Here is a 23,777-nt window from a genome sequence, read left to right on the forward strand (position 1 = left end):
AGAACGTCAAGCCGGACGCCTCCCAACCAATCACAGTTCACCAGCCCGCTTCGGAACGCAGGTGCATAGCTGTGATTGGCTCAGCAAACCCATAGACTCCTAGCCAATCAGGATGACGAAAGATGACCCAACGCAGCCCATAGACTGGAAGCCACTGAGCTGGCTGCACTCGGCCCACTTTTGGCCTGCTCTAGAAGAGCATGTTGCTGGCTGGTTTGAAGCAACAGCCCAGCTTTGATTGCAGATGGGATGGAGCATTGCAATTGTTACAGTACTACAAAAAAGTTTCACCCATTTAAATTCTGCCTAGTGCTCAGCCAGAAAGCTTCCTGGACCAGTCACCATCTCTCAGCCTCACCTACCTCACAGGGTTGTTGTGAGAACAAAAGGAGGGGAGGAACTATGTACACCACCCTCAGCTCCTTGGAGGAATCGTAATAATGTTTAAACAAATAAAACTATTCCGAAGTTCAGTGTGGAACGGTACAACTACCTGCGTTGTGCTTTCAGCCAGTGGAAAGGTGCCAATTCCGGCTCGTGCAGCACCAATGACAGCGGTGTGTTCTGGCTTAAGCCATTTCGGCCCAAATTTCGGCATATATGCAACAGGGACCAAATGTGTACACCTGTGAGCCAGGCAAAAATGGGTTAAACGGGACCATTCGCTTGCTACCAGGAACAGCTGGACAAGTCCAAGGCAGTCTAAGAACATAAGAAGAGCCCGTTGGATCAAGCCAAAGGGCTGTCTCGTTCAGCTTCCTGTATCTCACAGTGGCCCACCAAATGCTTCAGGGAACACACTAGACAACAGACACAACCTGCGTCCTGGTGCCCGCTCCTGCATCTGGCAATCAGAGGCAGCCTACCTCTACTTTGCACATACCTACTATGACTTGTAACCTGTGATGAACTTTTCCTCCAGAAATTTGTCCAATCCCCTCTTAAAGGCATCTAGGCAAGATGCCATCACTACTTCCTGTGGCAAGGAGTTCCACAGACCCTGGATGCCTTCTTCAACAAGAAGCCTGAAACTCCCAAGGATAAGCTACAACTTGACTCATCCTCCTGGGAATAGCTTCCACCCCATCATCTTCCACCACTGCCATCCAGGAGGAGTGACGGCAGCAGTGGTCGATTATACAGCAGGCACCATCCTAATTCATCAATGAGCACAGCACTGTGAACACATCTGCATTAGAACAGCATTCTTATTACTACCTATGATGTTGTTTCACACAGCGCTCTGTTCTCCAGGAATTTACCGTATTCATTATGTTAAAGATAATGGGTGGTGTTGCTTTTTACTAGGAGATACTATTTTGTTACCTCTGTGATACACTCAGCTGAATCCAAGAGTACAGTTTTTTTCTGGGGTATTCCATTTCAAGCTGGTCCTTGATTATGTCACTTCTGGTGGGTCCTGACAGATTCTCATTCTAAAAAGTGCATCCCAGTGCTAAAAGTTTGAGAACTACTGGTCTATTTGAATACTTTAAAAACATCTTTAAAAATAAGTTTCTTTGTACATACTCCAATTAGAATATCAGGGAGCAACCTGTTCCAACTTTTTATTGAAATGACATTTTTCTGTATTGAGCGGGCTTTGTGCTTGGCAGAACATTCAAATGTGCATTTTCCTACCAGCAGGCTGAAGTAGTATGGTTCAAGTAAAACATTCCACTGACTGATTCTGCGTGAATGTATGCTGAATGTACACTGTATGCTGAATTCCCACTGGCTAGATCCCACATGCCTGACCAGAATGATGATATGATCCTCCATATATTTCATACTCTGGAAGCATCAGAAGGTGCACGTTCATGCTCTTGTGCAAACAGGCAAATGATCTTGTTTTGACAGAGGCCAGCCTCAAAACAACTAAGGAAATGTTGGTACCATGGATCATACTAGGACATTAACTAGTACAGAGCTCCTCCAATGCATATGACAGGCAACACAACGTCTGAGATGAAAAAAGTTCTTCAGCCAGTGCGCAGTTAACCCATGAAACTGAAGGTTGTGTCATGAGAACTAGTATCATGAAATGAAAACAAATATACAGTGAAAGGCTGGTGGCTACAGTTCGGACATACATGTTCAGAAGGCACTTATATACTTTTGACTATCTGAGAGTAACAAAGTGATGGATAGTGAACACCATTTTCACTGCTGGAGGATGGACTGCTGAAAATCACTATCACACAGAAACAGGATCCAGCCAAGTAAAGTACAGCAAATTTAAGACTGCAATTCTATGCATGCTAACCTGGGAGTAAGCCCCAATGAACATAATGAAACTTCCTTCAAAGTAGACATCCATAGGATTACACTGCAAGTCCTACTGCCTTCAACAGAAAAGTTAAACATGCTTTATGCACTGAAAGCAATGGGATCTAAAGCCACTTACAGCATGCTGATGCCCAGTATCTCTAGTCATTCTGTGTAATCCTGTCTGCCCTTTGAGCTCAGCCAAGTAACCCTGCTGCATTCCTTTTCCATTCAAAGTGTGATTGGTGAGTTTGAATTGTTTACTTTTTAAAACCTGTAACTATATGCCATTTCAAATGCTTTGACCAAAAATCAGAACTAGACACTTTGTAATTACTGGGAATATTGCATAAATCACAGCTCTGCAGTATCCTTTGTTTTTGATCTGACAACTTGAACCAGCACAATCTGAACTTTTTCCTGACCAAGTCAATTGCACCCACCTATCTTTGATTTAACAGTTTCAGTTTGTGCTTTCCACTCTACCCCCAGCTCCTTGTGTTCAGCGTGACCAGGCATCTTTGTTTTCCAGGACATGTTCTCTCTTTTAGTCCTGTGTCCTGGAAAAGGACAAATGTTCTCCTTTTCTGTGTGAGCTAGCCCCTGCAGGCAGCGCATAGCCTTCTTGTAATTAATAAAGTATATGTAATAAATTATATGTAGTATAGTTTTAAATGTAATAAATATGTTTAAATTAACCAGATGAAATCAATATACAAGGATTTTTAGCTTTTATTTTGTCATGTCCTACATCATTCTTGAATGTCCTACATTTTGGGGTGCCTAGTCCTCTTCTGAGGTTATGACATCTGGTCACCCTGCTTGTGTTATCAACACAACTGGAACAACTTCTGCTCTGCCCTACTTTTTCCCTTCCTCAATGACAGAATGTCCCTTTTCAGATTCCTCTACCATCACCCTTACCTTCTGTCCAGTGGTGCAAATCAGCCTTGCACCATAGAAATGCAGGTGTACAGAGATGTTCCATTTGCACCTGTTGGGAGAAAATTTTACCCTTTCTGCAGTGATTAGGCCTTACCATTGTTCTATGTTAACTTGCCAGGCCTTGTATCAAGTCAGTCCTCTGGACTGGTTGACCTTTCCTTAGGTTCCAGACTGTTGCTATCCCAGAAAGGTAGTGTGTGAGAGAGGGGAGGACCTAACTGAGAACTGTAACTTTCAGGTTCTCCTCAGCACGGTCTAGAGCAGTGGTTCCCAAACTGTGGATCAGGACCGGCTGGTGAGTTGCGACCTGATTTTTGTTGGGTCCTGTAGGAGCCCAGTACAACCTCCAATGAAAAGATCAGACAACTAATTGCCTCAAATCCTGAGGCTATTCAAAAATCAGATAGCTGCTAATTGCCCTGGAAAGACCTCAGCTCCTGCAGTTTGAAAGGAGCCATCTCCTGAAGTTTACAAGTGTGGGTGAAACTGTTTGATTTCCTAAAAGCTTGTTTTCTTATTTGTCTGAGTATTACAAAACTCAGACTGCCAAGCTGAGGCTGTGAACCTCTGACTTCAACAAGTGAATTCTCAAAGACCCTGCCAGACTTAGCTAAAGACTGAACAACTTTGTTCATTCTTGTATATTGTACTTCCAACTTCCTCTCATGAATATACTCGTTTGTCTTAATTTCCCTTATCTATTTCCCAGGTCTCTAGCTGTATCTATATATATCAATGCAGCTGCAACATCTACCTCATTAGCTGATTACCAGAACATTTAATTGTATTACTGTGTTCTGGGATTAGATTTGTTTTCTTGTTTAAACCTTTTCTTTTATGCAGGTCATACTAATTTAAGATATGAATAGGCTCCTTATAACTAATCTACTTTGAATTTATGAGAAGACCCTATTGTACAGCTTCGAGCTGATCATCCCCTATAAAAGTCACCAGGGGGTCAGACTCTCCTCCCATGGGGAGACTGTCCAGGATAAATAATTTCTTTATACAGTAGGTCTCCTTTTTAAAAAACTCTTGTAAACACAGGTGGGTCCTATAGTGTGTCATTTTAAAAAGTGGGTCCCGGTGCTAAAACGTTTGGAAACCACTGGTCCAGAGTGCCGGGTGCAAAACCTAGCATGCCAAGTATAGAACAAGAGGGCCGCGTGCAAAGCAAGCCTATAAAAGGCAGCAGCTCCTGGCCTTCAATGTTCTTTAGATCCTTCAGGCTCTGCATGAGATTTGCTTTGAAGATCTAAGGTTCCAGACCCTCTAGTGCCATCAAGTCAGCCCTAAACATCAGCAAAGGATTGGGGGTGCCCTTTTGGTTATGACAATTGTCTGGCCTCTAGCTTTAGCTAGGGAAGGAATTTTTAAAGAGAAAGGTCTATTTGGGAAGGTTCTTGGGAAAACTTGATTTATATGCTTCTGTACTGTTTTTCTACTATATTTACCTGCTATTTGAACTACTCATAATAATTTTTGCCTTTTAAGAAGTAAAAGTCTTTGTTGAACTCTCCTTGTGGTCTCATCTGCATCCACCAAGGGTGGATGATACAACTGGGTCTGGGTAATTTTGGCAACACACCCAAAGAGTGTTGTGGCCAAAGGCACCTTTTTCAGTTTCAGAAACTGGGACTCTCATTGCCTTCTTAACTCAGTGGCCTTGACTGGCTTTGTGTGAATAATTTGCTCTGGAAGCACATATTCTAGTTTGCATTGCTCAGGCTGACCCGTGTGGGGGAGGAAGTCTGTGTCACAGAGCTGGGGGTGGCACTACATGCCCTTTAAATCCTCTGTGAATAAAAACATAAGAATCATCTCACTGGATCAGACCCCAATACAGCACTCTGTTTACAACAGCAGGTGCCTACTGTTGCTTCCCAGATGCCTCTGGTGTTTCCCAATTGCCTCTGAGAAGCTCACAAGCAGGGCATCAAGATGGCCTTCCTATGTTGTTGGCCTCTGCACTTGGTGTTCAGAGGTATACTGCTCCTGCACATGCAGGTTCCATATAGTTATCATGGCCAATTGTCACTGCTAGATCTGCCAGTTCAAAAAACTAGACCAAGTCAGGCTGAATGTTGGGAAACAAGTTTTTATTATTATAACTATGAATATTACACTGTAAATATTTTTACATTTTTCTTCCTTTTTTTTTTTTTAAAGTGTCTGGCTTCTAAGAATTTTTATCACAATGGCCAGTAAAAAAATAACCAAACTCTTAAAAACAAAGGCGCTCCTTGGCGCTTCCCACAAAGATAGGGGTGGAAAGGTGGGGGGCATTGTGGAGTAGGAAGGGGAGAGAGTGAAGTATTTGGAGAACAGTTCACAAAGAGACTCACAGTTTATTATGTACAGAGCAACTAGGGTGCAATGGCTGTGCAGGTGCCCTGCAGTGCTTTGCAGCGAACTACTAATTGGAAAACTGGGGCCCAGTCCTAGGAAACCTCACAATCATAAATAGAATTTCCTTTACAATATACTGTACTTAACATCTTTATTTGCTCTAGCCCTAAACCACTAGGCACCAGTGCCCTTTCAAAACTGGAATTGAACCTGACCGTTGTGAGCTCTGACCTCCATCCTTCTCAGACCTGGAAGGAATGTACCTTGGAGTGTTGGCTCCTGACCTCCTGTAGAATAATTGCTTGTTTCTCCAGCGTGACTCCTCTGCCAACTGTGAAGTCACACAAGACACATCTTTTTCACAAAGGCAACACAAGCATCTCAGGGAAGGTCAGAAGTGGAGCAGATAAAAGAATGTGAAAGAATCAGAAAAGGACTTTTAGTCTCAATTGCCACAACTCAGGGGAAACTACTGGCACTTCTGATATGCTGCTCAATCAGGCCTGCACAACTTGTGAGCCACCAATCCAAGCAGAGCCTCTCAGTCACAGAAAGGGGCCCACACTACCAAGAACCTAATAAACTTCTTGCTTTTGCTGCCAGTTTTGGACTGTGAAGACAGAAGTGATTGTCAAACACATGGAAAGTCACACAAAACAGCTGGTGGACCACAGGTTCAATAGTGTTATATGGTGCCCAGGCCTTTAGTTCCAGACCCATTCACCCTGACCCCAAGTAGAGTACAGATACAAAAATCATTACAAAAAATGGTATTTTGTAACATTACTAGTCATGCGGATTTCTCTACACAGTCCATCTTCCATTCCCTACAAAGGTGCTGCCACCTTGGATGTTGTCCGATGAAAGTGCTTCAGAGTGTCTTCCCTACCAGACATGGCATGGGGGGGGGGAAACAAGGACCTGAACTGGCTTCTTTCCTCCTGTCTGGACGTACCAAATGCAACGGAAGGTGACAGCGTCGTTTTCAAAATAGACACCTTAGCGTAAACACCACCATTCCCCCTGATTCTTCAGTATAAGGCAGAGTGCTGATTTCATCAAGAGTCAAGATTGTCTTTTCAACTCCCAGGCCCCCCACCCTTCATATTGGTATGCTCTCAACAGAACTAGAATGCAGGAGTTCTGCCTCCTCTCCTTCATTATACAAGATCCCCCCCCCCCACAGCATTTCAATTTCCCAGGGCTTTTAACAGTCCTGAAGATGCAGAGCAATGGGGGGGAGGGGGAGAGAGAGAGAGAAGTCCAGCTGCACCTTTCATCCTAGTCCATCAGGCAATAGCATTTTTGTCTCAGAGGTTAGACACTGAGGCTGGAGCACAAGGGGGCTTGGAACAGCAGAACATTCATCATGACAATATCCTGATTCTAGCCCAGTCTTTGCTTTTCTACCAGGCAGTCTTAGACTGATTTAAAGACTCACTGAGCAGCCAATATTCCGACTAAGGGCTGAGATCACCTGCTGTCAGCAACAGCCACTTGAACCGTTCAGACCCTCTAACTCAAGGGATGGGGCCGGGGGACGACGACTGTGTGCAAAGTAAAAAGTGGTCCCCTCCCATTTTTATACTCTCCTGGTTGCTAGTTCTTTCTCTCCAAAGAGCAGAAGCCTGAGGATTTGAAGGCAATCTATTTTATTTAACACTGAATGAACTAAAGGCCCTTCAGTGTAAGGAGTGGGGGGGGGGGAGGTGTCCTCAGAGATGGTGGGCCTGGATGTGGTACATGCCTTGCATCCCCTAGATTCAGGCAGGCCCTGGCACTATTGGTCTCAGGGAAGAGAAAGAAAGTGCTCCACTGCTCTGTGTCTTAGGAAGTGCTAATCCTCTCTAGAAACAAACTGCTTGAGATATGAGCTGGGGTTGCAATACCCAGTCTCTGAACGATTAAATTGCTGGTGAAAGGATGCAGGTCACAGTCAATGTCCCCACAGGGAAGTTCTCCCAGTCCAAGGCTGTGCCTTCTTCATGCTTGTGAGAGGCATCCTGTCTTTTCTTCCCAGCCATAATACATAAAACATCCCATTTTCAAAAAGTGCTTATCACAAGTTCCTCCTAGCAGAGAGCAGGGCCCAGGAAAACTGGTTCCTGGGCCTCACTGAAGCACTTGGACACCCATACATCTTTTAGGCTAGCAATGGGCATCTAGTGGCCCATAGGCTGCATCCATCCCCACCTTTCTGGCCCCCGCCAGAGTGGAAACGGTAGGCAAATCTCTCTTGTACTGCTTTTGGCCTCTGCACTCCTGGTCCTAGTGGACATCCTGCTGCCCACCAGCTAATCCACTTCTCTTCCTGGCACTCTCTTCCACAGAGCATGGAAGCCAGGAGTCACAGCCTCAAGAATTCCCCTTCTCTTACCTAATAGATCCCACTTCAGTTTCAGCAAAAAGAAGCCCCTAAACCTTTGAGCAGAGCACATGCCCTTAGTATAAATAAATCCCTCTTAAAGGGATAGCATTTAATAAATAAAGACTAAAAAACACACCGGGCCTGATCACACCCAAACTAAATCCATAAATTAAAATTATCCCTTTGGTCCCCTAGGCAAGTTCATACACCAATCCCATACTTTGAAATATTGGGGGTGGGGGGGTGGGGTGCTGGTTCAGAAAGTGTTTCAAGTGCCTACTTCAATCCCTACTATTTTCCATTCCTTTGGTTCCCCGTATCTGCTACAATACCTCCTAGCAACACACACACACACACACACACACACACACACACACACACACACACACACACAGAGGACTGCCTGAACTGGGAGGGAAAGAGGTGGGGCCCTGAAACAAATACTCGGGATGCAACATAATTTTTTTTTTTTTAAGGAGAGGAAGGAGAGGAAACACACCATTCCTCAAACAGGAGCTATGCCCTTTAAGAAAGGCCCCGCCCTCTTGGTCCATGTTTGAGTATAGCGTGCAAAGGGACTGACAGGGCTGGTCCTCATCCAGAAGAGGTGGTCTGGCCTCGAAGGGAATCAGAGCACAGTGTTCTCGGTGCAGCTGCCACCCAGTGATGTTCGGAACGCCTGCAGCTGGGAGACCCCGTGTAGATGGACGCAGGCTGCTGCTACCACCAGCACATGGAAGATCTGGTGGGAGTGGAACTGGAGGGAGAAAAGAGGAAATGTGGACCAAGGCTGTCAGGTGCTGCAAGCCACCCCACTATGCATGCTGGGGCTGCAACAGGAAGAACAGCACTCTTTAAATCCACCAGTGAAGCAGCAGTGAAGTGTTCCATTCCAGATGTTGCCTCTGCCTCCCTTGCCCCACTAGATGTGTCACACAGCAAGCAAAGGGCTGGAAAACAGAGATTACTGGTCCAGACACGACTGCTTCATCTCCTATTTCACTGATAGATTTAAAAGTAGAGCACATCTCCAGATCTCTGAGTTATTTGCTGTAGTTTGGCAAGGGTTTCTGACTTCCAGAACAGCATGCAACAACATTCACTTGCATGGCTGGCTTTGTGCTCATCGCTTCTCCCTCTCGGCCTCCGTGTTCCTTAGCTGTAAAACAGGAGTGTAAACTGGTTGCCTTGGCCCAGGTCTTCATGCAGTTCCGCTAATCAGTTTTAGAGTTTTATGTTAGAATCCCTCATTTATTCCAACTCATTTGCAGTTGTACAAGCAGGCTGTCCCAAACCTTGGTCAGGCCTTCGCTTTCCCATGAAGAGTGAACGCATGAGAGGGTTGACAGGAAAGTGTGAAGTAGCCCCACCCTGATGACGTGCAGGAACTAGTCCCCGTCTTCTGCAGAGAAAAAAACTGAGTGAGACGAACATTTCTCCGCAACCCTGGAACATGGGGATAGGGGGGCTGGCACAGGGTGCAAGGGTAGTGCTAGTGTGTTCCTGTCAAGCCCCTCACAAGCTTGTTCTCCATGGGAAAATGACTGCTTCTCCAGACCCACAGTGTTTGGCCCAAGGGTTTGGTGGGCAATTTGTTCTGCCCTCTGAACTTTCATTTTGCAACTAGCTCTGAGCACCTGCCTGCTCCAGCCACTCCATGGTCAGTGGACCTCACGTGCTTCTAGTAAAAACAAAGCAGAAGGTATGCTCACACCTGGTGGGGCTCTGTACCTAACAGCTGCACAGCAAAAAAAAAAAAAAAGCTAAACCAGTTGAGCATCTGGCTGTCATCCAGTTCATAAAAGCACAGGGTTTCTACCTAGAAAGGAAGTAGCACCCCTAACTGTCACTTCAGTGGTTCTAAACCAGCTTATCCTGTCGAACAGTGGATCCCAACATTTTTTCACTTGCATACCCCTTGGAAGCCCATTTTCATCAATTTCACCCCTCATATTAGCAAAATGTTTGTAATAAATATAGTTGCTATTATTTCAAATTTATATTTGAAATTCAACTACTGTCCATATCTGATAATATACGAATTGATGATCAGAAAAAAGCAGTTGCTGAGGCTTTTGCAGCCTTCCTTTCTGCTTTGCCAGCCCTTCTAATACAGACCTGCCTTTTTCCTCCATTATTCAGTTTTTTTCAAGTACCCCTAAAGGTCCTGGTAAGTACCCCAGGGGTACACATACCCCAGCTTGGGAACCACTGCTGTAGAGTGACTGGATATTTAGATGTCACTGAAATGAACAGAGGAGATGTTAATGTGACCAAGGGTTAGATATCTCCTCTCCCTGGGAGGAGAGGGAAGACAAGGCAAATCTGAAAACTAAGGTTAAAAGCTATTCTGGCTCACAGTCCCACCACCTTTAACCCCCTCCCCGAGGCAGGCATCCCTCCACCCCATATGTCATAGCAACAATGCGTACCCATATGTCACACTTGCCCGGAAAGAAGCGTTCGGGGATGCGAGCAGCATACAAAGCAACCCCCAGGATGTAGAGGACAGCCATCAAGAACAGCCACCCAATCTGTCCTACTGTGGTTGCCTTGATGAATCCTTCCGAGATCATGAAATGGAGAGTTGGCACCAGCCCACTCAGTCCTAAGCCCAGAAACACACCTGTCCAAGAAAGGAACGGAGACAATGGCTTGGATGAGCTCTTCTCAGGACTTGATACTAATCAGATCTCAGCCCCAGAACTGGAGCTTAATGCCAATAGTAAAGAAGAGAGCATCTCTTGACACATGCACATTATTTTGGCATGAATGAGTAACCACAACCAGACTACAGAGATAAGAAAAAGAAATTCACAGCCTGAATTTCTAGCAATAAACTGAAAGCACTGGCCATGAACACTGCAAGGGACTCAGCCCCATTCATGCATCCCTGTATGGAATGTCCAACATTCCTTACATGGGCAATTAGAATGGCACCAGTTCAGTTTGATACTGAATAAGGACTGTGCCCTCCTGAACCAGACAAACAGCTGGGATGAAGGAGAAAGGACTCGCAGGTCAGAGAGTATGACTACCAGGCAAGCATCACATCACCACAGTGTCTTGCACCGTCTTCAAAGATTATCTTACTTCATCCTCACAACAGCCCAGTGGGGTGGGTTAGACCTGCTTAAGGCAATCCACTGAACTGCAAGGCAGAGCAGGAAATCCTGAGCCCAGACCTGCCCTATGGAGTGAGATGCAAATGCTCCTCTTTGGAGGTTACAAGCACAGAAAGCAGGAAAGGGAAGCACCTGTGCAATTCAGAATCTCCCTGCCTTGCATAACATCTGAAGCAACTCTCACTAGATCACATCTGAACAAGGGGGATCTTTTCACCTTGACTGTCATTCAGTGGCTACGGTAACACATGGCTGTTGGTGCAAAGCTTTAATAATACCTCCCTTGTTATTTGTGTTTGTTTGTAGAAAGAATCTCCCACCTTTTTCCTAGTGAGAGCAATCAAGGTAGCTTATAACATCTAAACAGAATAACAACAGTAGTAAAATGTTGAAAACAATTAAAACAAAACAGACCCCAATGAGAACAGGACTTGTTTGATTGCAATTAATTCATCCAAACCAGCTGTCCAAGCCATAACTCGTTTTTTCTTTTCTTGGGGCAATTCATTTGTACCAGCTGCTTTGCAAGCTTTTAATGCCAAAGTCATACCTCAAATTTTATATGGCATCCCTGTATGGATTCCGGCATTAAATGATACAATCGAAAGGGTCCAGTCTAAATTCCTTTACAAAATTTTTGGCTTACCGAATTGTGTTCCATATGCAGCACTCTGCCTGGAGTCAGGTCAACATAGATTGGAGCTACATGCATGGTCCAGTTTTTTAAAATACTGGGCCCAAGTCTTTTTCAGGGCTGATTGTGATTTGCTGCTAAAGGGGCTGTTGGTTGATCCAATGATAACTCCTTGCCTAGCCCTATTCTATAAAAAAACCCAACAGATGGGACTTGAGGTTGATCTACGAGGTGCTCCCTCTCCTGAGGTTATTATCAGGCTTATGACAACCAGACTAAATGACATAGAGAGGCAAGAGATTTTAGGCGCAGCACAAAAAAAATGTTCCCCGCTGAATTTCCAACTTAAAATTACATTTGGTCAACAACCAAAATATCTGTCCTTCCTAATACGCCCCCCCCCAAGAGGAGGGCTTTCACCCTGGCACGTTGTAATGTGACCCCCTCTAATGACCTACTCGGCAGATTTAGAAATGCCTCCAGGGGAGAATGTTTGTGTAATTGCTTCTTAGGCGAAGTAGAATCATCTATACACATTATGCTGCGCTGTCCTAAATATCAAGCGCCAAGACATCAATTTCTCTGTCCCTTGCTCAGTGCTAAAACAGGGCTTTCAGAGAATGCTATAATTCAATACCTTCTGGGGGGTAACGACAAGCATATAACCCTTTCAGTTGCACAGTTTCTAAACCTGAGTAACTTGAACCGAGCCAAGCTATTGGTCCCAAGTATCCATTGAGTAGATCACATCCTGGCAAAGTCTGTAATTGGCTGTTTTCTGTTTTTGTATACTGTTATGTTTGTATGTATTTGTGTGTACATTTTATGGTATCTGTTCAGAGACCTTATTTACCAAATATTTATGCCGAATAAAGGTTGAACGAACGAACGAATGAGAACAGGACTTGTCTCTGGCTGGTGAGGTCATGGCTGAGGTAAGATTTGAACAGTCTGGCTCACACCTCAAGCAGGACACTACACTGGTTCTCATACGGATTCTATTTTAGCTTAGCCTTGCTCAGGCAACCTACACATGAATAACGACAATGACAATTATACATAAATTACCTGCCCGAACTGCTCGGTACTGTGGAGTGGCGAAGTGGTCCCATTGTGACACCATGATGGCTGTTATGCCCAGCACACAAATGATGATGAGGTAGATGAGTTGGGGTTGTGGTGAGCAGTAAAAGGAGTAATACAGCCAAGGTACAAAACTGCCCATGGTGAGCAGGGCGATGCCAGAGTAATCCAATCTGCAACAGACACAACACAAAGCAGGGTTGGAGAACCAGGAGCATTGTGGAACCTGGTGCCTGGCTAAGAAGCAGAAACTCTGAGAATCCTGTTTATGTGTAATGTAAATTAAAAACATCTTAATCTAAATTTTGAGATCCATTGTGTGGAGTCCTCTTTTTATCTTAAAGCACATACAGATTACAGAGTCACCATCATTAAATTCCACCCACCCCAAGTAATTCAACGAATTACCTTTTCAAAAACCCAGCGTATTCCTGGATCAAACCCTCTCTGGCTTAAGATCCAAGTTAGGACACTTTCAAATTAATTCATGCACCAAAAAGCATGGAAATGATGAGTCCTCCCCATCTCAACAAAGTACAGAAGTCCACGATTGGGGCTGAAATAGCTCAGGAAAAAGTATGGGTATGTGCATTGGTCAGCCAGGTCAGGCACCAGCTGATGGTCCATGCTCATGAGAAGGCCCACCCAATACTACGCCGCCACCAATGACCTCCTACTGCCTCTTGAACAGGTAGAGGGCAGGGAAGGAATTGTGGGAAGAGTTGAGTGGTGGGCTAGAGCAGGGGTCTCCAAACATTTTGGCTGGGGGGCCGTGTGAAATATCTGGCGCAGTGCTGAGGGCCAGAATAAAATTTAAATATAAAATTTAAATAAATAAATTAGATGAATGAATAAATAAATGAGTGGGCTCATTCACTCAGCCTCTCTAGCCCTCAGAACACCCTTCAGATGCATTCAGAGCACAGCTCTGGTCATGTTCAGTCGAGTGAGCCAGAGGCTTTCAGGGGACAAGTGGCTGGCCACGGGCCAGATAGAGGCTTGCTGCGGGCCTCATCTGGCCCCTGGCCCGGGGCTTGGAGACCCCTGGGGTAAAGTATGGTAGACTGGTGGGCTAGAGTGGTGGGCTAGAGGGTATATTACTACACTACTCCTCCCACACTTCTTCCCCCATCCTTTACCTTTTCAAAAGACAGGGAATGGAAAGAGAAGTAACAGTAGCAGTGATGATGGCAGCAGCTGTGGTTGCTTCCAGCACCACCAGGAAAGAGGGGAGATAGTTGGGAGTGGGAGAGATCATGGGGGCAGGAAGGAGATATTCCCCCTGCCTGCGTACTATGTGAGATTATGGGGGAAAATTAGTATACAATGTTTTCAATGTGCAGGTGGGCAGAAAATCAGTGCACAGCATGCTCCGGGAGCCATAGGGGTAGCCTGGTAGCCTGGCTGCCTTAAGTGCCTGGAGGCAGGAAAGTTGGGTCAAGCCTGCCTGTTAGTGAATTTGTAAGCACTATAAATCTTTTCATATACTGCACGTTTTTTGATCCAAGAATGTTGTTAACGAACCTGAAGTTTGCTTACTATTTACACTGTACTTCTTTAAAATTTTTATAACCTATCTTTCTCCTCTAAAAGAAGCCTTCAAAACAGCTAACAATTATTAAAACAGTATAAATATTACATTAAAAATAAACACAACACAGCACCAATCCAAATTTAGCAAGAAAGAAGAAATTTGAGTACGCTAGAGCAGTGTTTCTCAAACGGTGGATTGGGACCCACTATGTGGGTCGCCAGCCTATTTCAGGTGGGTCCCCATTCATTTCAATATTTTATTTTTAATATATTAGACTTGATGCTACCATGGTATGCGACTGCATTTGGGAAAATATTGCAGATCTGTGTTTTTAACAGACTACTGTTTATATGCTTTTAGCAACGATAGTAAATGGGGACTTACTCCTGGGTAAGTGTGGGTAGGATTTTAACCTAGGATTGTTAAAAATTTTCCTGTTTGATTATGTCACTTCTGGTCATGACATCACTTCTGGTGGGTCCTGACAGATTCTCATTCTAAAAAGTTGGTCCTGGTGCTAAACATTTGAGAACCATTGCTCTAGAATGTAGAGTGGAAAGGAATCTTCAGGCACCACAGGAACACCTGCAAAGAAAGGGCTGGTCACAATCTGAGGGAGGGTATTTCATACCTATGGTGCCACTACAGAAAAGGCCTCCCTGCATCATTATAACTGGAGCCTCAAATGATGCCAGCACCTCTAGAAGGGTTCCTATTGTTGATCTTAAGGGATGACAGGCCACTCCATACACAGTGAGGCGGTCCTTCAGATGCCTTGATCTTAAGGTATGTAGGGCTTTAGAAATCATCAACAGCTCCTGAATCTGCCCCCAGAACCAGACCAGTAGTCAATAGAGTTGGAAAAGCAGTGGTCTGATAGAGTAAAACTGCTGGGCCCTGATAACTGCATGTGCAGCTGCATTTTGCACTAGCTAGTTTCTGGATGGTCATCAAGGCACCACCACATGCTGGATGTGCCACATAGAGTGTGTTACAGTAGTTCAGCCTTGATGTCACCAATTCACAGATCACCATGGTCAGGTCTGGTTGGCTTAGATATGGATGCAGCTGGCACACCACCAGCCTAAGCTGTGCAAAAGAACCTCTAGCTGAGGTCACCTGGACATCCAATAGCAGCGCTAGAGCAGTGTAAGCAATCCAAAGCTAGGCATACCACAACACAATGTAAGGCCGCTTCATAAGCTTGTGTGGTTTGTGGGCAGATGTAGTTCAGTGGGTAGACACTTACTTGGAGAAGGTGCGGGAAACACTTTCAGAGTGGCAATAGACAGTGTGGAAGAGCCAGGAGAAACAGAGGCAAAGAATGGCTCCCAAGAAGAACATGCCAAAGACAACGCGCTCCTGGATGGGGGCGACATATTTCATGTTGGGACTGATCATGTATCCAATGCCCAAGACCAGGAAGAATAGGAAACCTGGAGAGAGAAAGAGAGAGAGACATGATATGAAGTTGCTGTATATTTATATGTCCTAAACCACTATATTCAACTGCGCCAATGGTCAGGCACATTGAGCAGATTGATTTCATATGTCAGGACTAGGCAGGGACTGTGGAGAGCCTTATCCAGACCAAGACTTCAAGAGTGTGATTCTCAGGCCAGAATCCTGGAGCTGGGAGCCTAAGGGCCAAATCCTATCCAATTTTCCAGTGCCAGTGCAGCTGTGCCAATGGGGCATGTGCTGCATCATGTGGTGAGGAGGCAGTCACAGAGACCTCCTCAAGATAAAGGAACATTTGTTCTCCTACCTTGGGGCTGCATTGCGGCTGCGCTGGTGCCTGAAAGTTGGATAGGACTGGGCACTAAGTGGGAAAAACCAGAGCCTGCGGTGCAGCAGGTACTACTCTGTTGACCAAATAAGGGAAGGAGGCCAGGTCTGAGGGCTGGCCCAATAGTACAGGCAGCTGTCTGTGGTCCCAACTTTCATGAGGCACCAGGCTGCTCTAGAAAACCCTCAAAGGGGGGACACAAGTGAACCCACCTCACCACAGAACCATGTGACAAGAATTTGGGGCAGGGGTCAAGTGTGTCCCACCCCTAAATTTTCAAAACTGCAGCTGATTCAATTCACTCCATTCACTTCTGATCCCCCATTATTTTCCTGCAAAGGCAGAGAATATTTTTTCTGATATTTTTTCAGCAGGGGGGTAACTCTGTCCCATGTGTCTGATTTCTGAAAGAGAAATAATAATATATTTCACGTTAACATTCTAATCCTAAATAGATTTAATCTGAACAAAGTAAGCATGTTTAGTACCGCGGCCTTATTCTAATGTCCAGGTTATGATTTAGCAATGGGTTCAATAAGGGGAGATAGATGGAGGCTGAAGTATTTTGCCTAGGGCAGCTTCTTCCCCTCGTTCTCTCGTGGCATCATCTTGCTACATATGGACACTGAGGGTTACTGGAAAGCCATATTTTTTTGTTATGCAGCATCTTCTATGTTGAAAATAATTCTTTTTGTAAAGTATATAATAAATACAAAGTTATATGTAACCTGGGCAGTGGTGGGCCTGATGGGAAAGTCCCAGATGCCGTGCCCGCCAAGCACCGCCTCCACACCATCATGCCACTTTGCCTGCCCTTCGTCGGAGCCATCCCGCAGGCAGGCAAAGCCCCAAGTGACGTTCTGCAGTGCACCAAAAGCCTTCTGAGGTTTTGTCAGAAAACCAGAAGAACTCTGGAACAGAAGCCTCAGAAAGCAGAGCATCATGCGAGGCTCTGTTTCACTTTGTAAGTATCTCCTGGGGGGCGGGCGGCATGAGGCGGGGGCGGCATGTCATGGACCTGCTCCCCGGAACACCATGGGGTAGGTCCGTTAATGACCCTGGGGCTGAAATTGTTTCGATGGTGTGGTGCAAGGAGAAACAGGGAAGTTAATTCAGATCATTTCCCTTCCTCCTCTCCTTCCCCATCCCTCACTATATGCAGCAAGACAGTGCAACACTCTGTGACTAACCAAGCAGATGTGTCCAGATGTTGCCAGTTTCAGTGTGGAGGCGGAAGATGCTGCGGAAACAGGCACGGAATGAAGGCATGGGTGGTCGGTGCCCATGCAGGAGGAAATCATTGTCTTTGAGCCAGTCAGGCAGGACATCATAAGGCATGACACGCCAGCGACCTTCCCAAACCTAGAGTGGGAGAAGAGAGATGCTTAAAGGGACTCCGGAATGCTCCAAAGCCTGAGCATACAGGGTTGCAAGTAGTTTGCTCAGCTACTTGCCAGTCTCAGTACAAGAGGTTCTTGGTTCAAATCCTGGAGTCCCTAGTACCATCTTTGGTGCCAAAAAAAAGAAAAAAAAAAAGGAACCCCCAACACTGGATCACAGTCCATCAGTCACACTTTTACTTATGCCCCTAATCTAGAGGGAATGGGCAAGAAAGGGCTGATGCTCTGACATATAGTAGCAGGCGCTGGTGAATCATAACTATCTAAAAGATATGAATTGCCTAGATGTGACAATGGTTCAACAGATGCAGTAGAAGTACAGCAGACTACACTGGGTAACTCCTATGAGGGTATGATGTGACCCCTGGGTGCTTTTTGTTTGTCACCTCTGCTCTAAAGGAGCAATTCTCAAACAGCATGCCAAGGTACACCAGAGCTTTGCAAGAGGGACTGAAAAGCACCTTGAAAAATAAAGTCATCATGTTGGGTGCATCCACCAATCTATGACCTTTGGAAAAGGGAAGTCCCATGCAGCATTGATTTTTCTTTCTAGCAATATGTAAAGTATGACATTACCCTGAACAAAAGTAGCAAGGGAGCACTACAATTCCCTAACTCAGTCCATGCTCCAGCTGAATCCCTGAAGCATAAACACAGTCTCCATCTTCAGGGTGGAAAGACTAGGCAAGGAGAACAGCAAGATGCCAGAGGCAGCATTAACTGAGCAGTTATAAAGAGGATGCCTACTCATCAATGATCAATAAAGCTGATCAATAAAATATGTATTTTTCACTTAGTATGTTAGAGTTAATTTTTCTCTGCTTTAGTCCAGAAAAATGCCTATGTCCCAGGAATCAAAAGTTTTAGAGGCTCTGTTCTAAGACGATAGCTGTATGTCACACATGAATGAGTTTTAACCCATTTCTGCCCAGCTCACAGGTGTACACATTTGATCCCTGCGTATATGTATTGCTGGCAGAAATGGCTTATGATGGTTTTTCATACTTTCTAAGGAATACTGGCCCTGAGGGAATATGATACAATTACTTTGCTGAAGCTAAACTCATCTAGTTCTGAACAGCATAGGGATGAATGATTGCCTGTGAACCCCATGCACTCCACCTTGACTTCCGTGATGGAAGAAAGGTGGGATATAATGTAATAAATGAGGAGCCTGGAAGCTGTCATTTATACTATGAAACCTCTATAAGAACCTCCTAGTCGCTTTACAGAAGTTCTTTGAGATAAGTTCCTTGAAATAAAAATAAAGATAGCTATATTAGTTTACTGTGGTAGTGCTGACAAGCTCTAAGTTTATCTGAATTATTCTTATTAGAAAGCATGTCCGTTGCTCCCATGAATAAATATAAAAAGGCAGTGTGTTCTGAGTGTGATTAATTGCAAAGAAATCTGGTGCACGGAGCAAGCTGGGCACTTCGTTTTCACTCTGGGAAGTTCCAGATGAATTAACCACAGCAAGGATCCAGAGGTCCCTATACTTGCCTGACTTGCTCAAAAAAACTGTAACCTTTTTTGGTTCTGTGCCTTTAACAGCAGCCTAACTAGTAGACATCCATAAGTGAAGATGCAGTGATAGGAAAAGCTTCATGTTATTAATTGTTGCTTTTAATTGTAAATTGTTGCTTTTAATTGTTAATTGTTCCCTTTAAACAGCCTCTGCCCATAAAAAGGAGGTAATCAGACAGTCATCAACTTTGTTTTATTTCTTTTCTGTTTTAATAAATACAAAGGTGCAGATGCAGAATGATGACAAAAATGCCACATCCTCACAAAGCACCTAAGCTGGTGTGGTGCAGTGATTAAGGACTACAATGGATGGTTAAACATTTGTCACTGCATGTTTTTTTTTTTTTGGGGGGGGGGGTAGCTAAATATCAGCCATGGGGGTTCCCAATTAGAACTGGGGCTGCTGCAGGAGTTTTTACCTGTTTTCCTCTTTCCTCTGCAGTGGTTCCAATCTATCTTCCCATTCCCCCCCCCCCAGATGACTATTTCCTTAGAATGGTGCTACTGACAGCTTCCCTCCTGGGAGAAATAGCCACAGAGGTGATCTGAATCAAGACCATGGCAGAGACAAAGGGTTAAAACCCTCCTTCCCCTTGCCACAATTCTGATTCTGATTAGGACCTCCACAGCTGCTACTGAACAAGGAAAAACCAAACACACAAGGCTAAATAATGTGTTTTGCATCACGTGTACCTTGACCACATGTAGGGATACCAACCTTTACCACATGGGAATCTCATGCTTCCTCCAAAAAGCTCAGAGCAGTGCACATGACTTTCCATTTTAGAGTCACAGTAACCCTGTGGGTTAGCTAGGCTAAGAGAAGATGGCTTGATCAAGGGCACCCTGTGGCCTTCAAAATAACTGGCCATGTCTGCTTCAAATCCATCACCTTAACCACAGTGCAACATTGGTTCTCAGAGGACATGACCAAAGTCAATCTCATCTCCAGGTCACACTTTATCTGACATGGGCAGCCATGTTTGTTGCTTATGTTTCTGCCCCACTGATACATAAGGGGAAGGAGTGGGGAAGGAGATGGTTCTGATTTTCATATCAAAAGGTCTTACAGAAGAAGGGAGCCAACCATATCACTGCCTTACCTTCTCCCATTCTTCCTGTCATTTTTCAGTACCAGTACCAATACTGGAAGTGAGTTGGGCTGTTATATTGGGCTATAAGAAAAGTCATGAAGCATAAGAGGACAAGGCTGGGGCAGGAGGACTGGGATGGCTCGTCTTCTTCCACTCACATACTCATTTTTGATGTAAAAATCAAACCCAGTTTTATACACACAAACAAGGCTGTTTCCATTACATCTCCTTGATCAGGCTGCTTCCAACCACTGGTCTAAACAGCTCAGAATTGTCTGTTGTGACTGACAGCAGCACTCCAAGGTTGATTTAGGCTGCAATCCTAACCACACTTTCCTGAGAGCAAGCCCCATTGAACAAATTAGGATTTACATCTCAGTAGACCTGGTTAGGATTGTGCCCTCAGGCTGTTGGTCTTTGCCAGCCTAGCAAATATTGAACATGGGGCCTTCTGTATGCAAAGGACACACTGCCACTGAGCTACATCCCCTTCCCTGCCTAGGCTGCCACTCAGAGTCAGTAGGTGGCCTTATGAAAGTCATGGCTTTCTCAGTCTCAGCTCCCAATTGCAAATGTGAGGAATAATAATTACCCTGACCTTCTTCACAGGTCTGTGGCAAGGATTACTGTAAAACATCTGGACACTTGACATGTGCTATATACATACTAAAGTTTTGCTAAAACTGAAAGATGGGCTATAAATATCCCAAAGAATCAATGCCATTACTGAAGTGATGCGATTAAGTTATCTTGCAGAGAGAGTGCCCTGAAATGGGTGTCCCACTTGCCTTAACCTGGCAGCAGTCCTTTTCCAAACTGACTCCAATCGTATCTTTCACCTTTTCTGTTGCTTCATTCTCCCTGTCTGTAGGACCCCTCCAGCGGGAGCCTTTAGAGGACCCAGGCAGGGGATCGGGTTGGGTGTCAAGGAAGCAGGACCACTGTTCTTCCAGTTTTGCTACTTTCCCTATCCTTGATTGCAGATAAAAAAACCCATTGGGCTTTCCCCTCAATGAACCAGCCTTAAGCTGGCTTCAAAGGGGTTATCAGGATAGAGTGAATGATCACATTGTTCCCATGCTCCCTTCCTCCCTCCTGTCCATGAGAGTTTCCCTGATTAGTGAAGATGGTGGAAGACGGTGGGGTTGCCAACAATGACAGCACATAGAAGCCGAGGTCATAATGTCAGTCCTTTGGACACTGCTGCAACATTCCGATTTGCCTAGGCACTGACTGGGCCAGAGGGCAGGGTCAGGTTGGCAGTGGGACAACAATGTGGAAGAAGCAGCTGGGGAAGAGCAGACAAGCAAAAGAGGTACTGGGAAGGCTTAATTTAAGCCAGGGCTCCATGGAATTTCTCAATTTTTTTACTCAGCAATCTATATCACCCACCTTTAACACAAACTCTTCCATCTTCTCCATTGCATGGTGGGCCTGAAGTGGCAGCATCAGAACTCGAACAGGATCGGTGCTAGCCTCATTCTCCTCTAATGCTGGATCATCTGACTCCCAGTCTGTGGGTTCAACTCCCATCTCAACACCATCCTGGAACAGACCACACAGGAGAATGAGTTTCCATAGAGAGAGCACGTCCTGGGAATGGATGGAGGCAGAGATTAAGATCTAGAGCTTTTTCCTGCTATTACAACAGTTCCAGAGATGACTGTCAGTGAATGGAATTAAGGGTTTGTATCCTCTGGGATATGTCTGCATGGGGAATGAAAAGTGGGCCAGAAAAGAAGGGTAGCTGTCATCTCAGGGACTCAGCTCTCTAGCAAGCTTCAGCTTTGATCTTAAAACAGATTAGACAAATTGGTGAAGAAGTCTACCAAGGGCTGCTAGAGACAGTATGTAAAGGAAGGGGCTATAGCTCAATGGAAGAGTATCTGCTTTGTGTGCAGAAGATTAGACCTAGGTTTAATTTCCAGGTGTGACAAAGAAAAATGCCTGCCAAACCTCTGGAAAGACAATGCCAGTCAGTCAATGATACCAAGCAAGATGGACCAATGGTCTGACTCAAAATATCAAGCAGTTTCCTCTGTAAAAGGATTCTCTGTGTTCCCATTGGGGGTGCAAAAGACAGAGTAGGTATATCACCCTCATGCCTTGTTTGTGAGCTTCCATGGGCATTTGGCTATCCTGTGTTAGATGGGTCTTGATCTAATTTTCCCATTACAATGTATTTAATACTACTGCTGGAGGAGAGGCACTTGCATTGGTTCTAGTGCTAGCTCATTTACAGCAGAAGAGGGAAATACCTCTATCATCCAGGTCTCCTCTGGACCATATAATCTGGAGCTTGGGTTACTGGGCCTGTAAGACCTCTGAGGTCACTAAACAGATTGGAGACATAGTAGGAGATCTCCACTCACCTGGCCAGTGTCTTCTTGCAGCAAAGGTCTCGTTTCAGCCAGGGCCTCCTCCCCCCGGTACCCTGCGCACCACCTAGCCCGCTCCTTCAGGGGCTCCATGATGGCGGGGGGAGGGGGTCACAGAGTTGGAGCCTCTTCAGAGGCAGAGGCTCAGTTCCCTCTGAAAGCCACCAGCCCCCATGGTCCCCACTGTCTCTGTGGGAAAGCAGAGGGAGTAAGAGGTGCAGAGGGATGAATCTCTGAATCATTTTTCTCCCTCATGCAGCTTTGCAAACTGCCAACTGGCCCACCACCCCAAAATCATCCACCATGTCTTTCCTATATTTCCCAAAGGCCTCTTTATCTGGTAAAAACTTGTCATCTCTCCTTAATATCACTACCACTCCGAGAAACACACATCAATTCATTCTCTCCCTCAATACCACTTAAGGACTTCAACCACACCCTGTTCATGTCCCAGACACTGTCTTTGGCCCTTCACTTCCCCAGTCTCTCAACGTTATTCCTATAACCACTAGCATACTCTTCCCCTCCTCCGTTCCTCTAAACATTTCTGTTCACCACTCCATCTTTCACAATGTGTCACTACTATTTGTAGTCTCACTGTGATGCACATGCAACCACATGGGAAGCCAACTGCCTGCTGTGTCCCATAACGTAGGGAATTCCAGCATTCCCCCTGGATTTCTGACAGATGTGTGGTACAAGCTAGACCCCTCAGGGTTGGCTTCCCACCTAGTGACATGCATCCCATGGTAAGTTTCCAAGCAGTGATCAAGGAGAAAATAGTTGTCTTTGGCCATTCTTGAATTCCTCTGCATCCCCTCCTGTTCCCTTCACCATATCCTTCACTAGCCCATTCCCTGGATACTCCCAGGCTCCATCCCTCCCCAAAAGCATCACTGACAATGCCCCTGCCTCTTCTCACATGTCTGAGAATGCTGCCCCCCCCTCAGCCCTCCCCTTCCCTATCTCCATCACCTTTCCTTCCATTCTACTCTCCCAGCAGCCCCTCCATGATCCCCTCACCCAAGAGCCCTAGCAGCAGCATCAGGAGCCAGGTCCCCCTCAAAGCCCCGCCTCCCTCTCCGATAAGCCTGCGCTCCTGCCTATCAGATTGGGATCACTTCCTGTCGCAAGGCGAGCATCCCCCGCTGCCAGGATTGGTCCAGCATGAACAATCCTATAGAGATGACTTCCGGCTATTGCCTGGAATCCTCCTTCTTCCTCCGTTCTCTCGTTGCCACGGCAACAGATAAAGGGCCACGCGCTCAACGTGGGTGGGCTGC

The 23,777-nt window shown here is 45.4% G+C and overlaps 1 protein-coding gene across 1 annotated transcript; it reads right to left on the bottom strand.

The window, feature by feature from the left end:
• Nucleotides 1-8,558: 8,558 nt before the first annotated feature.
• LOC136640620 (adiponectin receptor protein 1-like) lies at nucleotides 8,559-22,587 on the bottom strand. The gene is made up of 7 exons (XM_066615818.1): nucleotides 22,489-22,587; nucleotides 21,509-21,661; nucleotides 17,286-17,457; nucleotides 15,556-15,742; nucleotides 12,758-12,945; nucleotides 10,363-10,556; nucleotides 8,559-8,687 (listed from the first exon to the last, which is right to left on the bottom strand). The coding sequence occupies exons 1-7, from the start codon at nucleotides 22,585-22,587 to the stop codon at nucleotides 8,559-8,561; spliced, it is 1,122 nt and encodes a 373-aa protein (XP_066471915.1).
• Nucleotides 22,588-23,777: the final 1,190 nt, after the last annotated feature.

Source organism: Tiliqua scincoides, chromosome 2 (genome assembly GCF_035046505.1).
Source record: "Tiliqua scincoides isolate rTilSci1 chromosome 2, rTilSci1.hap2, whole genome shotgun sequence".
NCBI lineage: Eukaryota > Metazoa > Chordata > Lepidosauria > Squamata > Scincidae > Tiliqua > Tiliqua scincoides.

Coding starts and splice junctions, on each gene's coding strand:
- LOC136640620 (XM_066615818.1), bottom strand. CDS start 22,587: ATGGAGCCCCTGAAGGAGCGGGCTAGGTGGTGCGCAGGGTACCGGGGG. Junction 15,743..17,285: donor CATCTGGACACATCTGCTTG/GTTAGTCACAGA, acceptor TTCTCTCTCCAG/GTTTCCTATTCTTCCTGGTC. Junction 12,946..15,555: donor GTTTCCCGCACCTTCTCCAA/GTAAGTGTCTAC, acceptor TGTCTGTTGCAG/ATTGGATTACTCTGGCATCG.